This window comes from Rhagoletis pomonella, unplaced genomic scaffold, assembly GCF_013731165.1.
Source record: "Rhagoletis pomonella isolate Grant_MI unplaced genomic scaffold, Rhpom_1.0 Rhpom_scaffold_00001, whole genome shotgun sequence".
Taxonomy (NCBI): domain Eukaryota; kingdom Metazoa; phylum Arthropoda; class Insecta; order Diptera; family Tephritidae; genus Rhagoletis; species Rhagoletis pomonella.
In genome coordinates this window covers 30,966,198-30,987,890 of record NW_023458555.1, presented here as the reverse complement: position 1 = coordinate 30,987,890, position 21,693 = coordinate 30,966,198, and the positions used below count along the sequence as shown (strand labels likewise).

Sequence of the window (21,693 nt, the reverse complement as noted above, 5' to 3'; positions counted from 1 at the left end):
GCCTTCTACCTTTTTTGTGTCGCCTCAGTGACCGTTTGGGTATGAGTATCCTTGCCATGTGTTTGCCACCTTTGCAGGAAAACCGCATTGCTTGATCTCTCATGTGTGTAGGCGTCGCCTTGGCAACACCCTAATTCAATTTCAAATTACGAGCAGATATACTCATAAATTCGATAAAATAACGGTTTCGTTTTTCTTTCCTGCAATAACATCTGATTCATTCACTCAGTTTGATTGCTCAGCTGGCTAACTGAATGACTAAGTACTTAAGCTATGTAACTGACCAGAAAGTGTTGTTAAGTAATAGAGGCTCATTGAGCGTTTGGTTGGCATGTGTAGGAGTTTTTGTTTTTTTTTTGTTTATATAATAATTTCACTACGAGTACTTATGCATACTTAAAGGATTTGTGTATGCCCGCATGTCCAAGTGAATATCAGTAAAAAGTACCATCTGGAGTTGTTGTCTACATAAATTTATGACCTCAATCGCTGGCTTTCATACGCCAGTGACCATTGATATTCAATTGAGATTAATAATTTTCGTATGTGGTATTTATGTCATTGGCTTATATACTACATATTTTGTAATTTGAGTTTCGACTCTCCCCAAGCGGCCAGCTCTCCTTAGTGTCCATATAATACAAAATTTTGTAGTAGTGGTATCATTAAATCATTTGACATACATTTTGTTTCGAAAGTGAATGCATTCAAGCGTGGGCGGTCCAAATTACCTTTAAAGGGTCATTTATTTACAAAGTGAAACAGTAAAGTAAGCATATTCGTATGTACATACGAGTATGTATGTATGTATGTGCTTATGTAATAGCGCCCTGAAAATGCATACTTGCTGGGGGTGGATGTAGGCATGCATGCTTCTAGATTCCTTTATATACATACATATGTATGTACATATGTCCTCCTCCTTACAAACCAACAACTACCAATTTCTTTGTTCCACTTACGCATGCTTGCACAGAAATTAGTTGCCATGTACATACAGGGTACTCCGTAGATTGTAAGGGAAATATTTGCGTCCTTAATTATTTTATCATTGCATCTAGTTTTAGTTTTCATAAAGTTAAATATTTTAGGGGTCGATGAATGCTTTCTTGGAAAAAAAAATAATATATGCACGTAAAATAAAAAAGGCGTGTTTACCAGATGCTCATCAATTTTGTTGTGTAAACATCTGTGTATGGCTAGAAATTAAACATTAATTCCATTTAATTTTATTAATTTTGTCGGGAACAGTACACGATTGTTCTGAAGTAGTCCGGAAGTGGTTCTGAAAAAGTCGTGAACTTGTCCCGCGAGTGTGTCGAGCAACTCTTGCGACGATCCCTTGCTAGTCCAAAAATAATCCCAAACTACTCCCGAAAGGTTGCCGAAATGATCCTGAACTAGTCTTGAAATAGTCGTAAACTATTCCCAAATGGTCCTGAACCAAGCCAGAAATGGTCGTGAACTAGTTCCGAAATACGGAAGTAATCCTAAATTAGTCCAAAATGGTCCTGAAATAGCTCCGAAGTGGGCCTGAAACAATCCTGAACAGTTCCCAGAACTAGTCCCGAAATGGTCCTTCTTAAATAGTCCTGAACAGGATCCGAAGTTGTGAACTTGTCCCGAAGTGAACTCGAGCAAATCTTGTAACGGTTCCTTATTAGTCGAAAAATTATCCGGAATTAGTCCCAAAAAGGTTCTGCACTAGGCCTGAAATGTGCTGAACTAGTCCCAAAATGATCCTTAAATAGTCTTGAAATGTTCCCGAAAATGTCATAAACTTGTCTCGATATGGTTCAGAAACGGTACCGAACAAAACACGAAATGGTCGTGAAATAGTCCTGAACAGGTCGTGAAATGATTCCGAACTATTTAGTCTCGAAAATACCTTGAGCTAGTCGGTACATAAATGTGTATTTGTACACACAAGAAGCAATCACAGATTTTCTGCTGGGTTACACAAGAAGCAGTTACAAATTTTTTGCTGGGTTAACGCAAATTTTACCCAAATCGAAAGCTAAGATCAACAACTTTATTTTCCTAATAAACATAATCGTGGTATAAAGGGCAAAAACATTCTGTTGAGATTTTGTTAAAGTTAGGTTAAGTAAGGAGAGCCGGTTCCATTCCTCCTTTCGGATACAATGCTATCCGGGTTCAGTGCCATTCGTGAGTGAGTGTTAAAGAACCGGGGTTTCATTTTACAACGAATACAAAAGGAATTTCAACCGCCGAACCACTAGCTTCCCAAATGAAATTGAGCTGGTCCAAGAGTTCCTTCTTCAATAACTCTGTTAGACTGATGAAATAGTGTTACATCAGGTGTTTGAGTCACCTCGACTGCAGCCTTACTGTCTAACATAATGCAGATCTATTTCGAAGGTGTGCTTCTTCTAACTCATTTCCTGCCACAAATTTAAATTGCATGAATCTCTGCTTGAAATGTTACGGATTCCCAATTTTTCCACGGTCTTCTCAGCTATCCTAGACCCAATTTTTACATTTTCAAGTTTTGATCCATCTGTTTACCAAATATCCGCAGCATCCCACTGTTCTTTGTACCAACTTTGGGGCGTGAATTTTGGCTCAACCAGATCCGACCACATGAACTGTAAAAGAGGAAGAAACGTGTATTTATCGCTGCTCTTAGGAGATGGCAGGTGGCATAGCAAATCTTACACCTGTTGTACTTCTTAGCATTTAGGGTTCCTGGATAAATGCTATACTTAACCTTCGTTAATGAACAATCTGCAAAGGGCGTACTTAGGTGGGCAGAAAATTCACTTGGTCGCATTTCAGTTGCCTCGAGTTTTTAGGTGCTTTGGGGAGAGTTGTACGTAATTAATTGCGGTCTTTTCAGCCACAGGCGTCCACCATCTTCCCCCTTTTGCTACATAGTAAAGGGCGCTTTCTCGGTTGTTCTTGCATTTGCCTTGGTTTAACGGCTGTGGTTAGCCGCTTTGGCCTTCGTCTAGATCCTGTTGCAGGTTTCTCGAGCTTTGGGTAGCTGAATCGACCACTTTGCCGTTCTTGCCCCTGGCGACTGTTGTCGCTTTTTTCCCGCTTTTTGTCGTTATCGGCGACTACGGGCAACGACGGCCTGGCATTTTCCTCGGCTTGACCTTGCTAAATGAACAGTTACTTCCTAACTTAGATGGAGCCTGTAATTATTTTTAAGTTGAAGTAAAGGTCTAGTGTGTCGATTAAGAATTATATGAAATTTCTTGAAAGGACTTATCTTGCTATAATTGCGCCCACTGCAAGATTGCCCTTCATATACGTATTTGCGTAGATTAGTTAGAGTAAGCAGCGATCTTAACCTTTGGTCCAAATTAGGATTATCTTTGACTGTCGGACCGGTGATAGTCGGCGCCACGTAAACGGAATGACTCGAATAGGCACCGATAGCTTTGTTGTGTTTTTACAACTTTATATTTTTACTTGAACCTTCAAACTTAGCTCAGAACCTGATGACAATGTAATATGTATGATGAACTAATCCGCTAGATAGCGCAGGAGTAGATAATAATAATAGATTGACGCTTACACATATGTTAGAGCTTCTCCTCCGACTTGTGGCGTGCGCCTTGATGTTGTCACAAAACTCGGAGGGATCTACAGTTTTACGCCGACTGCGAACGGCGATTGTATTTCAATGAGAAGCTGTTTTTCATGGCAGAAATACATTCGGAGGTTTGCCATTGCCTGCCGAGGGACGATCGCTGTTAAGAAAAAACCCTCAAATTTGTAATATAAAACCTTTTAGATGGAAGGACATATGTAACCCCCCCAAAAATATTGCCGGTAGGTGACGAAAGAGAGAAGTTTTTTGGAAAACCCGTATTTATGGTTCCATATATTTCATATTTTTTTTTAGCTTGCTCAAAATTTTTTTTTGGTATTAACTTTTCTGAACCACCAACATCAAATTTGCCCAAAAGTTGCAGATTTCCTTCATATTTTCTGTTTTATAAACATATATGTACATTAGGGCGGGCCAATTTGTATGAGAGATTTTTTCGACTATGCGCGTGTAGCACAGAAGGATTGTAATACTAAGTAAATTTGTTGAAGAAACCTTGGCTCTGAAATCAATTTGCAGTTTGCCAAATTGCAAAAATAGGTTTCTTAGCATTTTGCTGTAGTGTCGTAAAAAAGTGCTTAAATTTTGTATAAAAATACGCTACAAATTTTTTCTTGTATGAGGAATTAATTTCTGTACTTATCTTCTTCTTAAAACTTCTGCCAGAGGGCGCAACAGTGAAGCTTTTCACTTCTTCTTCGAAACCTTTTTTTCGCAATTTGGTAGACTCCAAATTGGTTTTAGACCCATGGTTTCTTCGGCAAATTTTCCTATGCTATACGTGCATAGTAAAAAAAAAATAAATTGGCCCGCCCTAATGTACATATGTATGTATGTTTATCAATCTTCTATGTATGTATAGTGTCTATTATATTCGAATTTAAGTTTCACCACATGCTCCCCCAGCACTTTGTTCATTTATCTATCTTACTTTATTCATCTTCTGTACTTTGAGCTTTTTCTGTCCATACCAAACTTTATAAAATACGAATAGTTCAAGCATGTTGCCGCCGACCGAGTACCCGCCTGTAATGTGACCCTCATTGTAATTTAAGATTGCTTGTCAGCGCCATGCTGCTCAAACAAACGATTATAATGATTAACGAAGTAGAAGAAATTTGTTAGAAGAAATTGAAAGTTTCTCTGGCTCATCTGCTGTCGTCTCACAAGACAGTGTCTTGGGTTTCGGCGGAGCAAGCAAGCAAGTGTTAATGAAAATTGTTTTTGTAGGGCTTTTAAAATGTGGTTGGTGTAAGCAGTAATCGATAATACAATGTGCGTGGCATGTGTGTATGTGTTAGTAATAATAACGGTTGAGTGGTCAAAGTGTATCAGCAGCCGTTAAAGTAAAATACATTACTTGGCATAAAGGGGGAAGCAAAAATAAACAAAAAAGAAAAAGGTAATGAAAGTTTAAATTAAATGATAAACAGTTTTTAGTGTCGGCGTGCTGATATGAACTACTAAAATTAATTGTGGAAATACAGTGTAAACCATGGGCGTAGCCAGGTAGGCAGGGCAGGGCGGTGCTCGAGGCCCCCCTAACTTTCAAATTTTCCTTATATATATATAAAATAGTACCCTGAAATGCCAGCTTAATAGGGTCGAGCCCCCCCTAAATTTCATTATGGCTACGCCGATGGTGTAAACTATGTCAAAATTTCTAAATAAATGTGTACAAGCGTTGGTGTGCGAAACGTCTGCAACTCACGAGCAACCCAACTCAAAGCTATCCGCCATTTATGTGAACCCTATCAAATATTTATAGTATTCCCTAACAGCTCGCAAACCGGTCACTTAAGCTCAAGCGCTGGTTAGCAATTTTGACTGTTTGCTCCTCTACTAACCTCTAACACTTAAATAAATACAAAAACACAAAATGAAAAAGAAAAAAACACAACAGCCCAGTAGAATATGCGCAGGCTACTCGAGCCCACAGCACTAAACTGTCGCGCCACAAAAAATCTCAGCGGCGACAAATTGTTTTCTCTATTTTGTTAACTTTTTTCTATTTGCTTGTTTTCCCCTTTTTTTGCTAGTTTTTTTTTCGTATTTACCAATCCTCCAAAGTGGCGTTAAAAGTTGTGGCAGAGAGAGTTAACATTGCACTTTGGTGTGGGTGGGCTCGAAGGGCGCTTTTGGATAAACTTTACCGACTTTTAGTGCGCGTGGACAATCCTTTTTATGCACATTTCGCTTTCTTCCCTTTCTAGTGAGTGTCAATGATTTTTCATGTGGCATTAAAGTGGTTAATATTGTTGTAGAGCTCATTTGTACAATGTCGTGCATAAAAAATGGTTATAGAAAGCGATAGTAAGTATGTAATAAAAGTGCAGAATTATTGTTTTATTTGTTGTTATGCTATTTTTAACTGTCTCTTTTGCGGAAAGAGCTACCTGAGAAAAATAAAATGTTTGCTACTTTTTCTACTTTACCTTCTTTTCGCTCCTTCTTGCCCTGGGAGTATATACATACATAAATACTGGGTATAATATTGCAAAGCTTACAACTGTTTTTCTTTCCTATTTTCCGTGTCCAACTCCTTTATGCTACTTTGTTGACGTTTCTATAAAATAAATATTTTATAACAATTTGAAAGGAAAATATTGAAAAATTTATTGTATTGCGTTCGTTGAAGTCATTGCAAATATTTTGAGGAAAGACTGAAGATACATACCATTTAAATTTATTATGAACTCTTCTCTTAAGTTCGATGCACAGGCGTTGCTGCTTAAATTACACAATGAGATATGCTACATACATTCCAAATAATACTGGCATACTCCATTATTAAATACAAAATTGCTGCCAACATAAAGTGTATTGTCAGCTACTGTTCCCTTTTCTTCATTAGATGACAAACCTTTGGCACTGCCTTTCCCGCGGGCAAAACACTTTTAAGCTTTCTATACATTTTGTATAGGCGCCTGCAGAGTAAAAGCTCTCTCTGCCCATCGCTGGTCATGACTGATCGAATGCAATTATATGCAGAGAGAGCTTTCACAGGCGCCAGGTTAATATAAAATACATAGAAAGCTCAAAAAATCTCTGCACGCGGATAAGCAAAAGAAGCCTTGTAGATTTTATGTTGACCGCAGAAGAAATAACTTTAAATTTAAATACCAGATTCTAAGATATTCTTGTGAGAGAACAGCACAAGCTGGATTATTTTTTTTTTTGTCAAAACAATTTCGATACTTTTAATACCGTTGCTTTACATATAATAAAAAAATGTTGTCTTATAGACATACAGACTATATGTATATAATGTATACACCAACACCATGAGCATATTTAACCGCATAAAAATCTAGCGGTTTCGCTGGCTGCGGTGAAAAGATCCTTCGATTTCGCCCCCATGAGTTGACAACGAAAGCAAGGACCTATCTGCTCTAGGGATGAGCAACTGATGCAAATTTGCACGGGAAAGAGGCTATTGGAGATGCTTTTTGGTCTCGGCCCAAATCGACAAACGGCTGTAGTGCATTTTCCACGAAGAAGACCAACTGCTAAACGAAAAATCGTTCACACCGTATATTAGCCGACGATACAGTCTGACATCTTGGCGAACGAAATTCCCTAGTTAAACGCACTAGAAAGTGACAATCTTTAGTCGTTGCTGGGATAATTGCAAAAGGTAATTCATTTGTATGGGGACCAATCAGTAAAAGGGCTCTGCACGTAAGCTTAATTCCAAATAAAACCCAACCTGGCTTTGATAAAATATAACTCCCTCCCCAGTACTGTAGCTAAGTGCCTCCAGGGGTATGCTTCATGCGATTTTTAGATTATTCGGCAGATGCCGGCACACAAACAAACTTTCACATTTATAATATGTATTAAATAATAGGATAATAGACGTTCATTTTTTACTTCATATCCCGGTGAGATGGGAGAAGCAAAACAAGTGCTATAACACTGGCCTCGGAAAATTAAGTATAAATCTCGGAGAAGCTCATTTCGTATGGAATTAGTCCAAGGTTATGTGGGATCGTTTATGCGACTGGAAGGCGTTAAATGAAACAGCCTGTATAATTGCATCATGATTTGCTTAGTCTGGTTTCAATGAGCTACTTCAGATAGTTCGCTAAACCAGCGCCCAAAAAATTAAACTAACTTAAGAAGAGGAGAGGATGGGATAGCGAAGGGTTGCGTGTAAGGGAAAAGGGGAAAATAAAACATGTTTCTTGGATGAGGTGATGCCGGCCTTTGTGTTTTGAAGGAAATCAAGCGGTCGGTGGACGCACCATCCCCATTAAGTGCCCGGTCAATTCAGGCGCGTGCCCTCAAATCGTAGTCCCTTTACGTCAGCAATAACTAGTCGACATCAATATAGCCTGGTGTCATCCAAACCTTTTTTCACTGAAAACACTCTTTTTTACGTGTCGAGTGCCAAGCATAGCGCACAACTTTTTGCTGGAGGTTTGCCTTCTCACAATTAACTCGCTTCCTAACGGGTGTTTGGTTTCTATCCAGAGGATATTTACGGCGACAATGCTCGGTTATATAATTATGTGTCGATCCAAGTTGCAACACTAGTTCTCAACTTTCTTCTTTCTTCTCTCCTTCCATAACAAAACACGCATAAATCACATTCTTACAAGTTAAAATTAGGGTAAAAACATGTTAAAAAATTTACGAAGCGAAATGCTGGCAAGAGGAAGAGGGTACGAAGACTCGAAGAAAAAAAAGAGGGTAACAATCTTTTGTCAGCAACTGAAGCAGCACCCATTGTTAATAGCCTGAGGGCGCTTCGACAACGTTAACAACGTCACATGCAAAGTGGCCAGACTTTGCGGTCGAAATGCGGGCTAAAGCCAACGAAAAAATAGCGCATTCAAATGTGAAGCGTTCGTGGTGTAACAAAACAAGGAGACACTTAAGCACCGTTTATGCGTTAAACGAACAAAAAATGACATACTTCAGCTGATATATATGTATATCAAATTCAAAATTGTGGCGAGTCAACAGAACGTCATGATGCGTCAGAGTGTCAGTCAGTCAGACAACAAAAGCTAACGCAACATAAATATCTCAAACATATCTTCAAACTCTTAAACGCCAACTAAGTGCGAGTACACTGACTCGCAGATAATACGAAAGAAGATCTAATAATAATAAAATCTCAGCGTATTTTTCTACAAAAAAAAGGAAAAAACGTGTGCATGTTAAGGTGGTTCAAAAAAAAGAAAAGTCGTAATTTTAATGACCTCATCCGCTAGGATTGTTATATACCGAAAAAATATACCTCAAATTTTTATTTTGAAATCAAAAAATGTATTTAGAGGTCACTCAAGGCGCTCAAAGTTTTCCATGTATTTTTGTATGGGGAAAAAACCACGTTTCGTATAAATGGTATAGAATTCTTGAAAGTCAATATTTTTCTATCGGAAAACTCTGGTTCTCTTTAGGAGACTTCCAATAATAATACGCAATTATTTATTTAACCCTTTTTTAATATTAAAGATTTTTCATTGGTCCCACCATAGCATTTGCTGGGGGTTTTGTCGTTTTTGGCGTACCTATAAAATAAAGTTACTATACAAAAATGGCTAAATATAGAAATGGGTATTATTATTGGGAATATCCAGAAGAAAACCAGAGTTTTACTGATCGAAAAATATTGATTTTCAAGAATTCTCTACCATTTCTACGAAAAGTAGAGTTTTTCCCCTATAAAATACATGGAGAATTGCGCTTTGAGCGATTTCTAAATATTTTTTGATTTAAAAATATAAAAATTGGGGTATATTTTTTACGGTATAGAACAATCCTAGGGGAAGAGAGCATAAAAATTCCGAATTAATTTGTTATGCATTTTTGGACCACCCTAATGTATATGCATGCACTTGTTTGAGTATAACTTGCAAAGAAACTTATAACCTTGTAACTTGTCTGCTACAACACGAATTCTTCAAATTTCTACATCTCACGCGAGGTCATTTTTTTTGCTTTTAATTTTTTCCTTGTATTCCTAAAGCTTTTTGTCTTGAAAGCCATTGTTTTGCTGCATTTAAAATTACCACACGAAACACATTCCTTCAAATACTCACAAACACACACAGACACAAAGTAAGTGAATAAAAACAAATGGCTACAACTTTGTTATCCTTATTCCATACACTCAAACATACATATGTACATACATATGTACATTCATATTCGCTCCCCTCTAATTGCTCTCTGGTAGCAGCATTTATGATTATTAGCCCGGACATGCTTGAAGGAGTGGCTTTCTGATTGTTTATAACCCGAACATTTTCATTGTAAAAGCCAATGTTCCATTTGTTGGTTGGGGTGGGGTGGTGGTATGGCATGTGATGTGGGTCGGTGTTTTATAGTTTCCTTATGAACAATTTACATTAAAAAAAAAAATAGCAACAAAACTTTAGTACTACGCTTTCACACTATAGCTGTGTAAAATGTTTTTTTTTTTTGTGGTGCGAGAAAAGCTCTCGCCATTGCATGGATGCGGAAGTACTACTTGCGATATGTAACATTTGTTGTAACACGAAATTAAACATGATGATTATGGTTGGAATGTGTGTGTTTTAACTTTTTATTAGCAAACACGAAAATGAAACAACAATGAAGTGATTTGCGCGGAAAATGAAGTGTTGATAATATGTTGTGTGTTTTACTCAGCGTTCAGTAGAATACAGTTGTGCTACATCTGTATAAATACATACATATGTACATTAGACTGCATCACTCCTCATACAAAAAAAAAATCGGTACTGTGTTTCCTTTGGAATTATAAAATCTATTATATTTTAAGACTTCCACCGAAATATTTCGGAAAAATATTAACATTTACGTGAGCTGGACCGATTTGAAAATACTTCCAAAAATGGAGTTTTTATGAATAAAAATAGTTTCTTAAAGATTTTTTTGAAAAAATCCCCTCTTCCGTCTCTAAAGCATTTACAGAAATCGTGTTACAAGGCCGTGTTTCTAATAGTCCAGTATAACGTTTGTGTTCCGCAGTAGCAGCCGTCAGTAGTAGCTCATTTATCTCTTCAATTTATGAGAATAGGAGTCGTTAGAGACTTTGATCCTTTTCTCCTATGCACGCCACAGATCACGCAAATCGAGCTAGTCTTCATAGATCGGAAAAGGTCTTCCAAGGATGGCAACTTTACTGTCCATAAAAAGGCGAGTTTTCATGGGGCCCGGTCAATCATGCTTAGCCGTTAATATGCTGTTCCAACAATAAAGTTCGATTTTGTCTTTTACACAACGCTTGAAAGGATGTATTTAACTAAGGGGACGGGTTGGTTCGAGAGTAGCACTATTTTGTAAGGCTCTTAAATGACAACAGTGGATCGTATACTCTGTGAGTTTGGCTGGAGAAAACTTACATTGCTGGGTGAGGCTCAATTACACTGCAGTCGAGAATTGTTCAGAGACCAAAAAGCTTACCACTCTTCGACAAAGGGGCATAATTCCATGCGAGGGCAAGTGGCTGCAGCACTGGATATTGAAAGAGAAAATAGTGAATCGACTCCTCTTTTTTCCTCATCCTGACAAATTTTGCATAGAAAATTTGTTGGTATACGCCATCATTGGTGCATTGCTGCAATTCCACAGAGGCCTGTGCGAATCTTAACCGCGGATGTGTTTAACGTAAAAAGTTCTTCAGGTCGTTTCTTCTTACGGTTAGGAACAAAGACCTTGAGACTTAATAGTATAGGTCATTTGTTACGGCTATGGTAGCTCGTACAAATTCCTTAGAAATTCACAAATAGATAGTTAATCGAACGGTATCTAGGCAACTCATAGGCTATTTCGCTCTCCTTGATGTTGCTGGGTCCTCAGTGATGCTGGCAATACATTCCCACCCAATTCTTTACTTCACTACCTTCGATACGAATTCTTTCATTGCGCCTTGGCTGCAAAGGAATGCAGTGCCTTTTCGTGAAAAGGACTTACTATTCCATAGTAGACAATGTAAAGATATCGGCTTGAAAGGCACTGCAGCCATCCGGCCGTCCGAATAAAGAATATCGCTAACGTGTTTATCCATCTCTGAACAATCGGTGTAGAGCAGAGATGGACAAAGTGGCTCCCAAGAGCCTTTTGCGCTTAGGAGTCGACTTGGCACATTTAGGTGCTAGATGGGGGGTAACATCAAGAGCCAGAATGAAGGGAGAAAAAGAGCATATTAAAATTTATCATACTTCGACTCTCATTACTTATATATGTACATATATGAAGCTTTTAATGTGTTTTTACTTACCAAAAATATGCCCATCCCTAGTGAAGAGGGCAAAGCTATAATTCTCCGCCGGGCAGCTAGATTCCTCTTTTTTTCTTGTTGGAAATAGCGGAAGTCCCAGAATGACGTAATGAGAACATCTCTGGCATCTGAGTCAAAATTGATCCTGCTAACCCGTCCTCTTTTAAGTTAACTCAGTTTTGATGCGAGGGCTAGTTTTGCGACTGCTCGATTTATGAAAACTTGTTGCAGACTTAAGGCAAGGATCATACATAGTCAAACCCTGGACGGCCACTGCACCCTTTGGATTACTTTTTTCTGATTGCTGCTTTTATTCAAACCAGACCAAAGCTTTGATAATAATGGTTGTACTGCCTTCAGTTTTCTCTCTCTTCGACCTTACTTAGCTTGGAGTCAAGGATACATAAATTAATTGCACTAGATTCAAAACTTTTACTTACTACAACGAATAAACCAAATTATTCATTTAACACTTTAGGCTACTTGAAAAGCAGAAAAATAAAAGCTTAAGTAAAATCTGCTTTTGCTTTATGCAGCAACTTAATTACTATAGCACGCTAAGCGTCAAATGCTTAATAATAGACCACGATCCAATAACAAATGCAACCACGCCCATCTCCCTAAACAGCTGGTACATAAATATGAGTACTATGTAGAAGAATTTGTGGTGGCTTAGCTTTTGCTTAGCGTAGAATATAATTCGATTTACTCTCTTTTCTTGTTCGTTTTTGTTCTTCTTTCATGTTGCGGGTGTAAAATGGGCTCATTAGGTGCATATTTTGTTTTTCTTCTTCTTAGTTATAGTTTAAGTTTAGGTGTTTTTTTTTTGTACTGTTTCTGATTATGTCTGTTGCCTGAAGCACGCAAGGAAAGTCAAAAGGCGCTTAATGTGTTGAATCCAATTAAAAGTTGTATGTACTCATAGTTGCGCTATCGTTGGCGTCTTTGGCTAGTTATTGGGTTGTCGGGCCAGACGCTGCTGCACAAGCTTAGTGAGTTTAAGCCACCAGGCGGAAAAGAAAAATAAATAGACGTAAAAGTAAGTTTTTTAAAATAGTAAGTAGCTTGGTTACAGTGGATCTTTGCTGTGCAAATTTGGGTTAAAAGTTTTTCAGATTATAAGTTACTACGACAATTCTGGAAGACATACCTGCGGAGTTCAAGGGCCTTGGAGCAGCTTGATGGTCACTGCAGATTCTTATTTTGTGTCCGCTACCTTAAATAATGAAAGACCTTCAGCTTCTAGCTAGTGTCAGTTCCATTTCCGGTCTTTAAACTATCTATATAGAGAGTTTTTAGGAACTCCTTAACTCCCTCTGAGTTTGACAATTTTTTATTTGTAAGAAAGCCGATGACGACCTTCTTTCAAAAGAATATTTCGGATAAAAGGTTTGAAGAATGCAGTCCACATATTCTCTTCATAGCTTGTTCTAGGATAATAAGATCTGGTGGAAGAAATCCTACAAACCTATAAGCTCCTGTGAAGTCTGCTTTACGTAGAAACCTTGGTTTTCAGCACCATTGTACCCCACTATACTACAGAAGAATGTGGCGTGTTTTCCAATGGTACTTAGTCGATTTTAGTCCCAAAGTCTTACAAAAGCTTCACCTGTACTGCCCGAAATTTTTATGACTCAATTTAGATTTCAGCCACATCCACTTCATATCCAGACTAACGGCTAGGTGTTTCAATTCAGTGGAGTGGATCCATCGACGCCATGCTTCCTTAACATCAGCAAAGACTTCACTGCTTTCAGTCTCATTTCGATCTTCGTTACCATTACCATTATTTTTATATTGCCCTTACCACTATCATTATCATTACCATCACCTTTATCATTACCATTACCATTACGAATAAGATTCCCATTACCACTAAAATGGTCATAGCCATTTTCAGTGACATTGCCATTACCATTGTCGTCACCATTACCATTATCACTACCATTACCATTACAACTACCAGTACTACTAACATAACCATTGCCTTTACCATTACCAGTACCATTATCAATAACATTACCATTAAAATTTCCATCACCATTACCACTACCAATACCATTACTTCATTCATTGCCATTGGTATTGCCATAAGCATTGCTATTACCATTACCTTTGCAAACATCATTTTCAATAAAGCACCATTACGATTTCCGTGGAATTACCATTACGATAACTATAGCATTACCATTACGATTACTATAGCATTACCATTACAATAATAATGTCATCACTGTCCCATTAACATTATCATTACCATTATCACAACCATTATAAGATTGCTATAACAAACTTCTCTTGCGCTTCTTCGTTAAAAAACTTAGTTACAACCAATTTGAGTCCGCAACCGTTCACTGTGATACGTGCTATTGAAGTAGTGAATTCTTTGTGGTCAAGTTGGTGCAATGCCTAGAAACTAAAATCAATAAAGCACCAATAAAACAACTAACAAACTTACGCCAACTAAATTGCCAGCCCCCACTCACCTCTCTGCCCGAGAACGCACACGACTTTATCAGTTCCAGTGCACTTCCTGCTTGTGCGCTACAGCTTTGTAGTCTTCCTCGCCGCTTACGTTTTAATTAATGACAATGAAACACGCAAACTGTGGCTGTGAGGTCGAACTATGTATGCATGTGTGTCAGATTTGAAAATTAAGTTCGCAGTTCGAAGCGTCCAAGAACCTCAGACCTCTTCTTACTCGCCTGCGCGCACTGCGTTGAACTGCAAGCGACTTTTTCGCTTCTCTAACTATCCAATGCTCTCATCTACGTAAGTATGTATATTTTTTTAGTTAGTTGGTTTTTGTATGCCGTTACAAAAGTTTGTTAGTTCATGCGGTTTTGGAAAAAGTAGAAAATAATGTGAATTACTTAAATGGACTTAAGCTTATGCTGAACTGCTGCAACACTCATACTCGGTGGTTGGGTAAGGTTGTATTGCTCGAAGGGCAGGAATTCACATCGAAACCATAGAACACACAACACGAAAGGTACACTACAGGTGTACCTAGCTCATATACATATGTTCCGGGTGTAAAACGGTAAAGCTCGTTTTGCGAAAAGTCAAGTCCACACTCCTCATGCGGTCAATGGCTGTTGGCTGTTGGCTGTTTTCGTTGCGGTTGGGTGGAGGCAGGTACTCTCAACTGAACCACACTGTGATCGAAATTGCGTGCGTATAAGTACATACGTACGTACGTACGTACATACATAAGCCTGCACAAACTAATGTGCGCCAAAATACGGTAAGTAAATATTGTTTACGTACAACGTACCTGCGTAACGTGGCGTGGCGGAAGGGTCCTAAGACTTAAGCGTCTAACAAATCTTTAGTAATTAATCAATTTGTGGGGAAACGCTATGCAATTTTTTAGCTAGGCATCCACACACCTAACCTAGGGTGGTCCATGAAAATATCAACATTCTGGTGGTGCCACTGTTCTAGGTACAAAAAAAAAAACACGAACATTTAAAAGTGTTTTAAAAAATTTTAGGGGTCGCTACCGAAGTTTGGAAACATTTTTTTTTTTTTTTTAATCGCAAAAATTCCACAAATCTTTGACTTTAACCAGCTATAACCCAGCGAGACTATGAATTTATATGAATAAGTTTCAATAATGTGAAAAATTTACAAGATTTCAAGTAAAAATTTGTCGTTTTTTTTGATAAAAAGATTCGATTTTTTAATACCTTAAAAGTTTTTTTAAAATGTAAAAATTTTCGTGTGTGTTTTTATTTTATACGTAGAACAGAATAAGGAGCTGACCCATTTTAAATGTTGATATTTTTAAGTACCACCCTAATGCATACTCACCTGCTACCAGCAACTCGCATACTAATTCCACTTTAGTTTTAAGTCGCAAATTAATTTCAACTAAAGCACACCATTGTTTACATTTTCTTTTCATTGCAGCTACCCAACTTATTTAACATACATACATACATATCTTAAACTTCCTTAACTTAATGGCTTTGTCGGCTTGTGTGTTCACATTTCCGTCGCATTAAATGGTGAGTTATGATTTTAATTTGTCTTAAGTTAAAATAGAGTTGTTGTGGTTTAAATACGTGCGTTATTTATAAAGTAAGTTTATGAAAGCAGCAGCTACATATGTGTGTGTGTAAAACATTTATAGAATGTATTACTATCATTAAACAGTTTATTAAACCGGAGAAAAGCCCGGATTAATATTTAGGCCTGATGTTCACGTGCCTACCCTCAACCAAAATGAGGGGAGAACAGCAATAAAGAAGCATAGAAACCTCGAAGCCCATAGTTTTGTGGCTGAGCTGTTCAAAATTGGCGGGTGAATGTACGAATTTGGAGCGAAATTTGTTCTAGTGAATATATCACCCCAAAAGTGTACATAAACGCCAATTACCGCAGGATATACTTTCCCAACACTGCATAAAACAGCTTACTATGGTTCATCCTAGCTTATTTGTTTGTTAGTTTGTTGGGGTTATAGGCGCCAGTGAATAGAGTGATGGTGTCATGTGGGCTACTAAACAAGCTGGACATTTATAAGGTATGTGAGTGTAGAGTCTGGGTAAGTAGGAGTTTAGCCAGCTTTAATATCCAAACCTTAATAGCGCCAGCGTTACATGGGCCTATCGAGAGAGCTGAAGCTCTTCGTCTGTGTAACGAGCTCATTGAACTCAATGACGGCATTCTTGTGGCGAAAGTTCGTAAAGATGGTGTTTCTCTCTCGATTAATGTCGTTTATGGCCTGGCTGGACAACGTGGGGTACAGTGGTTGTGGGATGTGTATCTAGATCTCGTCCATGGGTTCGCAAAGATGTAAAGATGCCTTCTGACGTTGATTAGGAGCTGGCTGTACTTCCAGCAAGTGTTTGATCGCATCTTCAAGGTAGTAGTCACTGAGTAGAGAGAATTGGCCGCTGCCGCTGTCTGAGGTCCAGCGTTCTGACAGGCTTGTAGCTCGCCTGTTTTGTCTAGACAGAGTACTAACGACTCAGATAATTCGTCGTCCGCGGTTTAAGTCTTGTTGGAGTGAGAATGTTTCGATATCATCTGTTAGCGTGGTGTGACAAATGAATTTATATTTTAAGAATAATTTTGTAGAACCTTGAATGATTGACATTAGTGGCTAAGTATTTAATTGAGGAGGATGTTGGATACAAAAATCAGTATTTTTCATTCAAAGTTTTCGTGAAGGATGATACGTTTATAATTGAGCATATCGTTTTAAAGTGATTGAGTTTGAAGGGACTCTCTCTATAAGGATTTAGTTGCAGCTCAAAGGCTTAGCTCCAACCAGCTCCATAGTCATGACTGAGACGCTGAAGTAACTTGGAACTTTTCAGCTATCTGAACATACATATAGCGTAGATACGAGTACTATTTAAGCACATCTTTTTATTAGACAGAACATGGCACTTTTCCCCTGCATTTTATACCTGGCTGCTGAGAATAGAATGCCGTTTTTAAAATGAGAATGCAGAGACATGTAAATATGTTTAATAGGTTTGCCTGGTAGTTTGTCAAACGCTTAAGTATTAACAATCGGTCAATTAAGGATCTCCTGAAAATTGATGAAAAAATAAAATAATAATAAAATATAAAAATAGAATTATTTTAGTTAAGTTTTAGTTCGTATTTAGTCAAATTCGTTTTTTCTCTTTCCTAAGAGATATTTTGTGTAAATGAATGACGCCCTAAAACTAAATTTCCGCAACGACTTATCGTTATTGACAGTTGACGACAGATAGACAGCTTGTCAATTTGCGGTGACTATGCAGCTTTCGACGATAGAAATGCTGCAACTACCACGCAGTAAAAACGATTACATCTAAACCGAAAAAGTTTGCCACCAGGTTACCTTGTAGCTTACCTAGTTTAGTTTCATTATTTTTTCTGGTCTGTTAATGCATCAACACTAAAGAAAACAATCTACAGTTTTGCTCGTCCTTCGAGAAATAATCTCTTTGGAATTTTATAATTTTTTACTAATGTAATTTAAACCTACTCAACTCCTGCAAGCACTTTCGAGACCATCTTGCGTTTTTATTCTGATTGTGATACTTCGAAAAAAGTTGCTGCTAGTCGCGACATTAAAAGTTGTTCGCAATTGTCAAACTAATCAGCTTCAATATCACAAACTACTACGAATGTTTATTGACAGCTCTGGCTTTTCACTGCAGGGCATAGGTACATATGTGTGTATGTGTTGCAGAATTAAGGTAGGTGTGCTCTAGCATTATCACTGAAAGTATCCATCTTGTGCCACAAACACATAGATACACACAAAATACATACATACATATAAACTCATATGTATTTATTACCCTTTAAATACTCCATATCGTTTCTTATTGAAAATGTTGACATGCAAGCTATATATTGAAATAGGCGTCACATATGTATACATGTATGCACACTAGGGTGAGCTGGAAATCAGAGTTTTTAGAATTTTTATTGCAAAAATCCGCTATAAAAAATCCGTGCGAAATATGAAAATTTTGTATTAATATCTTAGGCTCACCAAATTCACTCAAAGTTAAAAGTGTTCAAAATTTTTTTTCTTAGCTTACTTCAATTGCAAACTTAATTCTCTAAAAAAAGGGCCTAATACAAATTATGCATGACTAACAGCTTCAATCATAATTGCAAAATGTTAGGTTTTGGACATCAATACAATATTTACAGATAAAAAACTATCGATAAGTTGCTCAGTTTACAAGAAATTTAATTTCCTACAAAAAGGACTATTTGCAATTAATAGTTTCTGAGATAATTGTGATTTTGTTTAGAAAGGCGGTATTTCTGTTCATGTTCGAAATTTTTATGAGTGAAAAATATTTAATAAATTACTAATTATTTTCGAAATAAAATTCCTCACAAAAAAGTTTTTTTTTTTTGGTGAAAACACATTTACATAATTTTTTGATTTTTGTTAACATCAAATTTTAAGTAGTATTATTTAAACCCTAATATATTGGTAAAGGCTTCAGACTAAAAATAATAATTATTTCGTTAATAAAATTTGCGATCGAAGTAAGTTACAAAAAATAATTGTTTGAACACTTGGAATTTGATTGACTTTGGCAAGCCTTATGAAAATTTTCATCTTTTGCAAATATTTTTTTTTTGGAACCATATTTTTGCTATTACCAATAAAAAGTCTAAAAGAATCGTATGTACGGCTTACCCTAATGTACACATGTAGTGATACCTTTTTACTATTATCTGCATTCACAGTATGCAGAATGTAATTGACAGCATCATTTCGACTGCAGCGAATTCCATTTTCTCCAATATTGATGAGCGGTTTTAAATTCGTGCTTGTGTGAAATAGTTTTGTAGTGAAATATGTTCGAATTTTTTAAACTACTATACATACGTAGAGTTCTAAGTTGGTTGTCTGATTTCGTCGTGGCGTCCGTAGAACATAGACCTGAATCCAATCAGTGCTTAAGAGAGTGCCTGAAATTTTCATCTATTTCTGTTATCTTCGAACTATCTTTAGACACCTACTACAAGTCAAGTGGCCGGAATACGCCAAAGTTGGGCCTTCACAGAACTTCCTTCGTAGTAGCTTATAGAGATAATGATAGCTTTTCATAATGTCAAATGAACAAGAAATGTAGTCAGTCTGTTTCTTTTTTCAAGTTCAAGAAGCTTGTCAAAATTACGACTATGACCAAATTGCTCTCTGAGTTTGATATGCGCGTTTGTTGGATATGAGTTAAAACCTCGTGTAACTCCTGCATAGGCTGCTTGTTGATAAATACTCAATATCTTGACGTTTAATCCCGTTCGACGTATTATTTGGAGCTCAATATGTTAGGATACGTCTAATTATGCTCTTTTATATTTATAAACACGACAAGCTTTGTATGCCTTCCCAACGCGCTTTCCAACAAGGCATTTTCAGCTAAGCTTACTAATTGAGAGTATGATCTATCTCCCCACTGAAACAGTGCCGACTTTAATGCCATTCAGAGCTATGGTTCCCATGTTCGGTAAGTTTCGTCTTCTTGTGAATGCAATGATGGGTGCTTTTATTGGGTTTAAGTTGACATCCAAATCCGCACATCTCTTCGTGGATATCCTTAGTGCCCATTGGATTTATCGACAGAGGGTGTACTTGTACTTCCCGATTGGCATTACGACTATGTCGTCCACCGTAGACTTGGCACCGGATACTATTGTCTGATAGCGTTTGTAGTAGTTCATCAACAACTAGGCTCCAAAGAAGTGACGATAAATACTCCCATTCTAGTGGACATCCTTTCAAAGGTTTTTTGCTGCATGGAATGTTCCTTATTGTAGACTCTGCTATTCTTGTGCGTAACAGCGATTCTATTCAGCTGCGGATAGGTGCCTCTTCTCGATAATGCCAGATATGGCACCTTCTGTAGCCTTTGGAAAGCTTCCTGTCCTGTAAGCTTGTTGTTGATGTAGGGGCTAGGACTAGACTGTTCTTTATTATCTCTACTAGGTGCGAGGTAGCCATGTAGTTCCTCCCTTTGTTGTAATAAATCTGGATAAATTCCATCTCTCTAACACTTAAGTGTTGTTCCAACAACAGTAATGAATTTCTCAAACATTTACATGGCTGTAAGTTTAGGATAGTAAATATATATACGTATTTCAAATTCCCTCATTATTTATATCATAAACATTATTATGATCTCATAGAAGGGGAAACTGCATAAAAGTAAGCCTACACAAAATAAAATCTCGTTGGCGCCAATGGCTCCCCTTTTTGTAGGTCAATATTCATTGACCTGCTAAAGCCAATATATCACGCAACAGCAAAGCTGCTACCAAAAAAAAAAAAAATAAATAAATGAATATACTTATGTAATACATGCGTATGCATAAATGTACATATATATGCAAGCAAGTGTGTAGATACATACATATGTGTATGGGTATGAATACAAATGAAAAAAAAAATATTAAATTTCCAACATGCCTTTGTGCATATTTTCTTATGTTTGTTAAGTGACTTGGGTGCCTTCTTCGCATACTTGCAGCCAGAACTATGAACTTCTGAAATTCTGGAACTTCTACTTAGGTAAACTACCACAGACAAAGTTGTGAAAGGGGAAAAGTGAAAATACCAAAACGAATTGCGTATAAATGACAAATTATGACCCAGCCTTAAGGCTGACTAAGGCTAGCATTTGAGAAAAGTAAAAGCATTTATTGATTTCGGAATAAAAAAAGCTTTTAGGGTAATATTTCGAGTGTGTGAATTTTTCCAAAACTCCGGAATGAGTAGTAGGTCGATTGAAAAATTCAAGGGTGGCAGCTACTAGCAGCAGCTGCAGCAGCAGTGGCAGCATAATGGCTATGACATTGAAAGTGGTGGGAGTTCCCATCGCAACAACAAACTGCACATACATACTTATGTACATTCATAAGCCAACGGATGAGTATTCCCATTAAAATACTCATCGACATAGGGAAATAGTTTTTTAAAAATTAAAGAAGACAGCACTCAGCAATTTGGTAGGCGGCAGGCGAAACGATGTTGACTGCTTGAAAGTGCGATATTGACAGAAAATGGAAGCAAATGATGGCGCCCGCTGAAAAACAGCGCTGCATGAAGAAAAAAGAAAAAAAAAAACATTACAAGAAAATAGAGTAATGAATAGAAAAACTTCAAAGCACTCAGCGCGCACTGATTGCTGACAGCGAAGTTGATTATGGTGATTGACAAGCTAGGAGCGACACAAACAGAATGGAAAAAATAGAATTAAAATGCAACGAAATGAAACTGTTGTTGTTCTTTTTTTATTATTTTTCTGGGAAAAGGTTTTTTTTGGGATCTGTTTGTCAACGAGGCTCCAACAAAGTATTTATGCCGCAGTTTCCTAGAATAAAAAAAAAAAAC

General features: G+C 37.3%; 2 protein-coding genes across 3 annotated transcripts in view; one reads left to right on the top strand and one right to left on the bottom strand.

Moving 5' to 3' along the window:
• Window positions 1-21,693, top strand: part of LOC118742535 (protein tincar) — a 418,562-nt gene that overhangs the window by 113,440 nt on the left and 283,429 nt on the right. The window contains exon 4 of one of the 2 annotated variants that reach the window (XM_036474686.1): window positions 15,738-15,835. The exons of the other annotated variant lie outside the window; for it this stretch is intronic. The gene's annotated coding sequence lies outside the window, so the exon portion shown is untranslated. The remainder of the gene's footprint in view (window positions 1-15,737; window positions 15,836-21,693) is intronic. 2 annotated transcript variants of the gene reach the window in all.
• On the bottom strand, window positions 9,044-15,658 carry LOC118743907 (cell wall protein IFF6-like). The gene is made up of 4 exons (XM_036476704.1): window positions 15,639-15,658; window positions 13,607-13,886; window positions 11,516-11,696; window positions 9,044-9,105 (listed from the first exon to the last, which is right to left on the bottom strand). Exons 1-4 carry the CDS (start codon window positions 15,656-15,658, stop codon window positions 9,044-9,046), a joined length of 543 nt encoding a protein of 180 aa, XP_036332597.1.